The 10,630-nt window shown below is 42.5% G+C and overlaps 1 protein-coding gene across 1 annotated transcript in view; it reads right to left on the bottom strand.

Moving 5' to 3' along the window:
• Positions 1–9,850, bottom strand: part of LOC308280196 (zinc finger protein GLI2-like) — a gene marked incomplete at both ends in the record, with an annotated part of 102,631 nt that extends 92,781 nt beyond the window's left edge. Inside the window, one exon of the mRNA XM_080720459.1 lies at positions 9,751–9,850. Coding sequence (XP_080576585.1) covers positions 9,751–9,850 — 100 coding nt within the window. The remainder of the gene's footprint in view (positions 1–9,750) is intronic.
• Positions 9,851–10,630: the final 780 nt, after the last annotated feature.

Raw genomic sequence — 10,630 nt, 5'->3', positions numbered from 1 at the left:
TTTCAAAGCGAACGTTTGTAACTCAAATTTTGCTCCTGGGTGGGTCCCTGGAAATAAAAAATTTGAGATGGGTGTCCGTGGCCAAATACATATCATTTTGGGGGTCCTTCACATGAAAAAGGTTTGAGCACCACTGACATAGAAACATTGCTTTTTCTAAAAACCTTAGAGACACTTATAGAATCGGGTCAAAATCGGGTCAAAATTCAAACGTTCGCGATTTTTCAAAAATAGCAGATATACAAGCTCGCAGCCGTGAGCTTGTAGATCTGCTATTTTTCAATAGTTAAAGCATAAAGAACGCATACCCGGTCGAAATGGTTTAAAACTCGGCATTAGCCCGTGTCCTCTGATAGGGAGGAAATTGTTGTGAATAAATAACGTGGGATGGGAATATAAAACAGGGCGGGCTGTAATTTCCAAACGCCGGGGCCTCAGTCTAGGCTCAGAGGTGGGCACGACTGAGGTGACAAGAATCCCGCGGCTCACAGTAAACAATCCTTCCCCGCAATAATAAAAAAACGGGGGCTTGTCTGAAACAGGGGCAGTATATCGTCGTTGTCAGGCGGAAACCTCGTATGTCCAAAACCGCTTTGTTTTGTGTTTATAATTTTTAAAATGATTTAAAACTATAGTAGTGAAAACAGCAGATCTACAAGCACACAACGCCTCGCAACCGCGAGGCGTTGTGTGCTTGTAGATCTGCTGTTTTCACTACTTTTGTGCGACGGCCTTGTATGATGAAGCAGGGCTTTACTTTGCGAAAGAACGTACACATTTGGAGATACAAGGTTTCCCCCTGACAACAATGATATTGTCGTTGTCGAGCAGAAACCTTGTATGTCCACGTTTCAACTTTTCAAAAAAAAATTTTTCTCTTTCCGTAAATTAATTTCTGACTTCGTAGTACAAGTGTCGCACAACGCAGATCAGCAAGTTTTGTCTATTTTTTAATTTTTTTAAGAGATATGTTTTTGGGCTTTTATGCCTTTGTTGATAGGACAGTAGACTGAGAGGAAATGGGGAGAGAGAGATGTACGCAGCAACGGTAGTCGGGATCGGGAATCGAACCAGCTACACGCCGTCAGGCTACACCGAGCCTATGTGATATGCGCCTGGACCGGTAGTCAAAGGGCGGCCCATTTTATTTAATTTTGAAAGCGATGTCTTCCTTTTTTTTTTTTTTTTTTTAAATAAATATCGAACCAATGAAAAGTATTTGTGATTAAATATGAACTACATCAGAATTATTTGAACACGAGTTATTTCCCCCAAAAAAGAAAAAAGTCTGGGTGCTCTGAAGTTCAAAAACACACGTGTGAAGAAGGTGTCCTCCCCGCATTTCCTGAAAAGTTACCATTTTGGATATACAAGGTTTCCACCCGACAGCGACATATATTATAAAAGTCTTCGTCTTTTTTTTTCCTGCTCGGGAATTGGGGCTCTCAAGGTTCAAGGACCTCGTCCCCCCCCCCCCCAACCCATCCCGCCTGCTTCCCTCTCATACTGCATATTCACTTATCAGCGGACGACAACGGGAATAATAATGCATATTACCGAGATAAGTAATTGCTCTGTCTGGGCGCGCTGGCAGACGCGACAGGGTTTTTTTTCTCGCAGCGCCGGGGTTGTAAGTCGGCGAGCGAGCGTGGGCCGTCCGCGCTGATATCCCATTGGTTTAGAGTGCGCGGACGACTAGACTGAGCGCGTGCAAGCAGATGCAAGCCGGTCCATGTTACCTGATTGTTTAAAGATTAAAATACGGAACTGTTCCTTTTCAAAACGTGATACTGGAGAGGAAGAGTTATGGAATAATGGCCTTTCCTTTTTCTTGTCTTTTTTTTTCTCCCCCCGTGCGCCAGACCGGACAGGAGAAGATTAACAACTCAGTACGTGATAATGTTCTCATTGCACGCAGATAGATCCTCGCGCGCGCCAACGCTTGTCCGCGCTGTTGCGATTGCATATGCCATGACAGAAGGATGAATGCATATGTGTTGAGACGTGTGCTGTGTGCTTAGTCGGTGACTATTGTATGTATTGTAGGCCTATGTGTCGCCTTGCACTCATGGACGCAACGTGAGCTGTGTGTCAGGCATTCATGTCTAGAATCTGACTGTTGATCAAATATAGGCGCTATGCACAACAGCCTTATTAGTAAGGAATTGGGCCTCTTACCGGTTATACCAAGGGTCTTCAACAGGGGGTCCTCAGAGTTACTACAGGGGGTCCTCCAAATCTTTGAGTGATAGAAACCTTTTTTCTTCTTTTTCATATTAACCGCTTGAACCCTATAGTGTCCATATTCTGGAAACTTTAGAACAACGAACTTTAGAACATTCTGAAAACTTAAGAACAACGCCTCGCGTGGAGTTCCCTGTGATGCAAGGGGAACCAAATCCCTTTTATGCTCATATTTGGAGATCCCTGATGTCATCAATATTAAAGCCCATATCTGTTAATATCTATGGAGACATGGAGACATGGATATATCTATCGCGCCATGGAGACATGACATGGATATGTCTATCGCGCTATGGCTATGGAGACATGGCGTGACCTCGCTTTTTGCTCTTAGGCGTCTTACTGGTTAGTATAATTGGTGAGATCTATGACGGAAGTAAGGAAGAGGCCCAATTTCTTTCCAATATGGCTGCTCTGCATAGAGCATATTGACTTGTGCAGCAAAGACACTAAAACACATTTCTAAATGTCTACAGCATTGGTCACCAAAATGTTTTAAGCTTGACAACCAAAAGAGACATTCAGTGGAAGGATATGACCTCTAGCGCCCCCGTTTTTCTTCTTTTACGCAATAATTCGGGGGTTGCCTCTTACATCTGCTAAGAGGCGCGCACACATTGTCGTGGTATCGCATGAATCTGTTCAGAAGTCGAGCCGCCATTGGCAACAATCAATGTGAAAGTGAATCATTTAAGTTAATTAGCAATCAATGTTTCGTCCAAATCCAATCATAATGTTTGGAGTTTCCTGACAGACAAACAAGCTGAAATGCGTCCAAACGATAACCCCTGTCCAACTGCGTTGGCGGGGCCAAAAATGTAAGAATGGAAGGATGGAAGGCTCTCCAACAGACTTTCGATACTCTGTACAAAGTTTCGATCCTTGCGGCTCTTCTTCAGGTTAAAAACCAAGGGTGTTAAAAATGAAGACATGGAACCATTAAATAATATAGATAGTTCTGATCACCAGGTTCTATTCCACCCCAAGCCATAAGACTTGTGAACTCTGAAAAAGCTCAAAAGTCACGTTAAAAAGTGCATATGCCCTGACCTTTCTCCATATGATGCTTAAGAATCCTGTGGGCCATATCTCCATGAATTTGACTTGTGCTTTTATTGATTAAGTGGTGTTTTCTAGTGTTTTAGCTTTTAGTATTTTTTACTTTTATAGTCTTTTAACTATAGGAGCCAGTGAAACGAAATTTCGTTCATTTATGCATTTCATGTACCTGTATATGTTGAATGACAATAAAGCTATCTATCTATCTATCTATCTATCTATCTATCTATCTATCTATCTATCTATCTATCTATCTATCTATCTATCTATCTATCTATATATCTATCTATCTATCTATCTATCTATCTATCTATTCTGTTTGGGTTTTTCCCCCTTTTTCTTTTCTTTTCCGCAGATATTAGGGCAGTTAAAATACACATGCATCCCATAACACCAACTGGTGCAAAAAAAGAAAGAAAAAAAAGCAGACGTATGCTAGACAGACTGTCAGGACAAGGAACCGTCGAACCAGCACTTTTTACATTTATTTCCCAAATAAACAAGTTCTCGTCTTTTAACTCGATTAGAGGCGAAATCAGAGAGCACCGAGTCCTCGCCGGGATTGGAACAAGCTGTCCGTCGCTAAAAACAATGAACACAAGAACACTCGACAACATGATCCCAGCTGTCCGTCTTCATGTTCCAGAGCCATCCACCTTCCACATGACAAGCTGGGCCACATTAAGTTTACATTGTAGTCATTCCTTTTACTGAACCTCAAACTTGGCAACAAAGTGCAGGGGCGTCACAAGGGGGGGGGGGGGGGGGAGTGGGACTGAGTTACTAGGGCCCAAGGTGGAGGCCCAAGGTGGCCTTAATTATGTTATACTTCTACTGAAAAATAGCTGATATACAAGCTTGCGCTGCGAGCTTGTAGATCTGCTATTTTTGAAAAGTCGTGAAAATGTGTGTAAATCTTTGAATATATGTATTTTTTAAGCGAACATTTGTAACTCAAATTTTGCTTGTGGGGGGTCCCTGGAACTAAATATTTTGAGATGGGGGTCCGTGGCCAAATACATATCATTCTGGGGGTCCTTCACATGAAAAAGTTTGAGAACCACTGACATAGAAACCGTTTTTTTTTTCTTTTTTTTCTTTTTTTCTTTTTTTCAAAAAACTTTAGAAGGATTTGAAATATTCAAAGACTTGCACACATTTTCACAACTTTTCAAAAATAGCAGATCTACAATATTGCAGCTGTGAGCCTGTAGATATGCTATTTTTCAACAGAAGTATAATATAATTAAGGCCCCTCGCAGCGCGAGGTGTTGTGAGCTTGTAGATCGGCTATTTTTGGCAAAAAGCTTTGGTGTAGAGGGGGAAAGGAGCAGACTTAGTACAGAGTGAATGGTCAAGTTTATTAAGCATTGACGGTTCAAGTGGTTAAATATCAAGACAATTTGACATGAATCCAAAATACACTGACGATTGTGCTGTCAAACAATGAAACTATATGGAATCTATGAACAGGTTGTGGGGGTCCCTGCTTCATCTCTCTCTCAACTAAAGGATCCTTGGCCTGAAAACATTGAAGACCCCTAGACTTACACCATGGCTTAATTAATAGCTTATATCCCCAAATAGAACAATGCACACATTGCACTGCACTTGATCCGCGTACCAGTTGGACACGTCGCGAAACGCCCCACATTGATGCCTCCGTCATGAACAATTCATCAGATGTCCGTTTCTAACGTAAATGGCAGGCCACCAAGTCCCTTAATTAAAGAGTAAAAAAAAAGAAATGTCACCAAAATCGCAAGTTTGTATTTCCATTTCAAAGGTGGCCCATCAAGCGGCATCTCTGTCAGCCTCTGCAGGGCCGCGCGGCGCGCCCTGCTCCCACCAGTAATTCAGCGTTGCTTTATACTCTGGAGGTATAAGAACAAGGTCTTTCAAGCTCATTATATCGGCCTTTCATCACAGATCCACTGACATCTTTAGAACATGCATTCTCTCTCTCTGTCTCTCTGTGTCTCTCTCTCTCTCTTTGCGTCCTCATAGCATGAACACATTGCAGCCTGTGTGTTAAACAATGCCAAGGTCACTGCCACAGGTCACACACACACACACACACACGCACGCACGCACGCACGCACGCAGGCGCACACACGCACACACACACACACACACGCGTAGTCGCGTACTGTATATAGATGTTTCAAACTTTAGGAGCAGTGGTGAAAAGTAACAAACTACATTTACTCAAGTAGGCTACTGTACTCAAGTTCAGCAATTTTGAGGTATTTGTACTTTACTTGTTAGTGTTTCCAATTTCCAATACTTTTACTTCTATGTAACGCATATCGTCACTGTCGGGCAGAAACCTCGTATCTCCGAGTTTCAAATATCGATGTTTTTTTTCGCAAAGCAAAGCCCTGCTTCATCATACAAGGCCGTCGCACAAAAGTAGTGAAAACTACTGTTTTCACTATAGTCTAACTCATTTTTAAAATGATAAATACAAAACAAACGGTTTTGGACATACAAGGTTTCCACCCGACGACGACGATATAGGTTCAAGTCCCATTCCCGACAAACTTTGCTGCATGTCACTCCTGTCTGTCTCCACGTACACTATCAATAAAGTAAAAAAGCATCTTTAAAACATAAAAAGAAACATGTTAAATAGGTCTCTGAGTCAAACGCGGTCCCAGACAACTCGCAAGCGGCCAGTGCACTGACTGACTGCGGCATCGCACAAATCCAGTTAGTTAACTGGACGTTTTACACACAGAGGGAACAACCCCCGGTTCTGGAGTTTTACAAGGCGTAGCGTGTGTTTAATGTCTTGCTGCAGCAGAATTATCTACAGCGAGTGGTTTAAACCTCAAAGACCGGGAACGCGCTCGAGTCGCGTTAGATTTTAACCGCTTCGACCATTATTTTATGCCTTAACTATTGAAAAATAGCAGATCTACAAGCTCACAGCGCGGCACCGAGTGCCGCGCTGCGAGCTTGTAGAAAATGTGTGCAAGTCTTTGACCCGATCTTTGACCCGACTTCTAAATCCTTCCTCTAAATCAGTGGTTCTCAAAACTTTTCTTGTCAAGGACCCCCAAAATTGCAGGTATTTGGCCACGGACTCCCTTCTCAAAATATGTTGTACCAGGGACCGCCAGAAGCAAATATTTGAGTTACGAATGTTCGCTTTTAAATAGATACAGTTTATTCAAAGACTTGCAAAAAAAAAACTTGATTTTTCAAAAATAGTAGATCTACAAGCTTGCTGTGAGCTTGTATATCTGCTATTTTTCAATAGTTAAAGTATTCAATAATTCTAGGTCTAAATTGGTTAAACGATGTCGGGGACGAGACAGCGAGAGTCTCTTTACATGCAGGCGTCGCGGACAGATCCTGAAAAACGCCTGGCGTTGCGTAGTAACTCTCCAAGTCAAACCACCCCGCCTTCGGTTCTTTACGAGGAGATCACTCGCATGCAGTTCTCAGCCTTAAGAGACCTCGTCATATTTTACAGAAGCTATGAAAGAGCGTTGAAAACCCATGCAAGTTTAACTGTGTTTCGGGCGAGATTTTCGCAAGGCTTAAAACAACGTCCCCACAACCCCCAGCTTTGCTCTTCCTTTAGTAATTCATTAATGTTTCTTGATAATGGCAGGCCACCAAGACCTTCATTAAAGAGTAAAAATGTCATCAAATCACAAGTTTGTATTTCCATTTCAAAGGTGGCCCATCAACCGGCATCTTTGTCAATCTCCGTAGGGCCGCGTGCGGCTTCTCGCTTCCATCAGCCCTTTTTTTTTCTCCTTTCTTTTTTGTAATTCAACATTTTTATACTCTGGAGGTAAGAAGAACAAGGTCTTTCAAGCTCATTATATCGGTCTTTCATCACAGATTCACTGACATCTTTAAAACATGCATTCTCTCTCTGTCTCTCCCTCCCCCAGCTCCCTCTCTCTCTCTCTCTCTCTTGCAGTTTGTCGCTCCCCTGATGCGAGCGGGGATCGCTGCTACTTCCCATTTGTTTCAACAACACAAACACGGCGCCCCCACCTGTCCCGGAGGCCCCCCTCTTGTCGTGTTACCTATTCGTCAGCGTTTATGGGGGCTCGCCCGGTGTCACACTCCTTGACTGTACGTACGCGCACACACACACACACACACACACACACACACACACACACACACACACACACACACACACACACACACACACACGCACACGCCCACAGCGTTCTTGTTTCCGGGGTGTTGTGAGGACCCCCATTTAGTATTAATGATGCTCTTTATGAAACAGCGACTGCATTAGGATTCCTAACATGCCTCCATACTGTAAGTCACCTCTGACTGAGGTCTCCTGCTGCTGCTTTTGGGAATACAAGCAGAGGTGGAAGAAGTACTTACATTTTGTATTTAAGTAAAAGTATCAATATTGCAACGTAGAAATACTCCGTTACAAGAAGAAGAAGTCTTCTTGAGTAAAAGTACAAAAGTTTTGGTATGAAGATGTATTTAAAGTAGGCCTACCAAAAGTAAAAGTGCTCGTTATGCAGAATGTCCCATTTGAAGTTTTCAAATGTATAAGAATATTTTGAAAATAGCAGATCTACAAGCTCACAATGCGTCACATCGCGACATATTGTGAGTTTGTAGATTGGCTATTTTCATATGGCCGAAATATATAGGCCTATAGTGTGTGCCAGCGGCTATGTCATTGTAGTCCTTAGCGGCCATTTCTTGGGTCAAAACACAGGTGTTTCAATTGTTTGATTGCATAGAACTAATGCTATAGTCTAATCAGAACACCTGTGTAAGGCTGTGTTTACACAAGAAATGGCCGCTCTTAGAACTACATTTGGCACACCCTATAGGCTAAGGCTGAAGTGTTTTATGTATGTTTTGTAGTAATAATCAAAATCTACAAAGTAACTAGTAACTAAAGTGTTCAAATAAATGCAGTGAAGTAAAAGTACAATATTTGGATCCGAGATGTGGTGGAGTAGAAGTAAAAGTATTGGAATTACTCAAGTAAAATACAAATACGTCAAATTCTTACACCACTGGACAGGGCTATTCCATCAAGACACACCGCCGTTGTAGGGATAAACCCTGTGATGTTCAGATTACACGACCGTATCTTTATTCACAGACCCCAGGGTCTGTCAATCAAAGTAAAACACTTCCTTACTTTCTCTCTGGTCACACACACACTGCCTGAAATATGTCGTTTCAGACCCCCAGAGTGATATGCATTTGACCGGGGACCCTCAGTTGAGAACAGTGTGCGTGCCAGGGACCCCCATAAGAGAGGATTTGTCAACATTTTGTCGAGAGTTTAAGCATTTCCCCCCCAAAATCTGCAGTTATTTTAAGCCATTTAGGCCTAGAATTATTGAATGCTTTAACTATTGAAAAATAGCAGATATACAAGCTCACAGCGCGGCACCGAGTGCCGCGCTGCGAGCTTGTAGATCTGCTATTTTTTTTAAAGTCGTGAAAATGTGTGCAAATCTTTGAATATATATATTTTTAAAGCAAATGTTTGTAACTCAAATTTTGAGTGGCCAAATACATATCATTTTGGGGGTCCTTCACATGAAAAGGTTTGAGAACCACTGACATAGAAACATAGGTTTTTCAAAAAACCTTAGGAGGAAAGATTTTCACGGTTTTTCAATGGTTAAAGCATAAAATAATAATACGCAATAATGCGTACCCGGTATAAATTGGTTAATTTGTGTTGTGTTTAAAAACTGTTCCTCATTTTGCTGGGGGGGCCCCCTCAGGGACCCCTAGGGATGCCTGGCCCTTCACTTTGAGATCTAGTGCCGTAGACAATTCATCTTCAGGTTTGTGGCGCTCCGCTTGATTATTACTAATGCTCTTTCTAGATCCAGCCTGCATTAGATATTCACAACGCATCTCTGCTGTACAGTCACCCCCGACTGCTCCTCCTTTTGGGGGGGGGGACCTTATCAGGCTTGATTAGAACCCAGGGCATCAAGTCCCAAGAAGGCTTCTTTTTTTTTCTTCATCTTTGAAATGTATATTTCATAGGTCTGCCCTCTCACGGAGTCCCTGCGAGACCACCGTGTGTTCTGACACGCAGCGCACGAGAGAGGGAGGATAAGCGACCCCAAAAACTATTACAAAATGCCATGAAGACATTTGGAAGAAATAATGCATCGACTCTTAATGTGTATCTAAACAATAAATACATAAATAAATGAATAATGAAGTACTAAAACATCATTATTTGCTCCACGCAAGGAAGTATGTTTCATGCTTTTTGAAATTTTCTAATAGTAGGTGATTTTTCACCCCCCAAGAAGCACATTTTAATCTGCGAATTTTGTAAGAAAGAAGGATAGAAAACAAAGACCTAAGAGGAACAGACCCTCTCTCTCAGGTGAAAAGAAACCTGAATTTATCGCCTTCCAACTTCCAACAAAAAAGCCATAACAGTGTGTGTGTCGTTCTTACCTCTTGTCACGGAAGGTGAGAGTTTTTTCGGCAGGTCTCCGAAGCCGTTGCCCTCCATTTTGTCTTTTTTTTCTGCGGCCGTCGAGGTGGACGTCTCCATGGCCGACCGACCGACGTCACGCCGTCTGAAAGAGCCGAACAGGAAACCCAAAACACAACGCTGTTAATGCTGGTCTCGTACACTCACCACATCATGCTGAGTCAAAATGGATTGAGTCAAACTTCACAGGTAGAAGACTGACTCTAAAGCAGTATTTCTCAACCATTTTCAGGCCGCGACCCCCAAAATAAACATATTTTAAGTGGGGACCCCCCTTACCCTGACGAGCACTAGGAGTTGAGGCATTACATTTTGTATTACACGGTTCTATTGTGAAAATAGCAGATCTACATGCTCACAACGCCTCGCGTTGGGAGGCATTGTGAGCATGTAGATCGGGTATTTTCACAATTTCTGCCTCAAATATTTGACAATTTGGCCAATGTTTAATTTGTAATTTTAGAGGTATTTTAGAGGTATACCATCGCGAGGCGTTGTGTGCTTCTAGATCTGCTGTTTTCACTACTTTTGTGAGACGGCCTTGTATGATGAAGCAGGGCTTTACTTTGCGAAAGAACGTAACAAATTTGAAACTTGGAGACACAAGGTTTCCACCCGACAACGACAATATGATAACGACAAAAAAGCACAAGTTAAAAACTCATGGAAATGCTACATTTAAAAGCACACGGCACAGCTTCTGGGAGCGCTATTCCATCATTAAAGCTCTCCGCGTGAGGCACACTGTGACTTGGCACGCAGCCCCCCCCTCTCAAGCCTTCTTGTTTGTCTGCGTTGAACCTACGAGATTACGTAGCTGTGGGCGCTGAGCAAACATAT

This window comes from Nannobrachium achirus (genome assembly GCF_963921795.1).
Source record: "Nannobrachium achirus genome assembly, chromosome: 24".
Taxonomy (NCBI): Eukaryota; Metazoa; Chordata; class Actinopteri; order Myctophiformes; family Myctophidae; genus Nannobrachium; species Nannobrachium achirus.
Note: the sequence above shows the minus strand (reverse complement) of the source record. Positions and strands in the feature narration are given on the sequence as shown.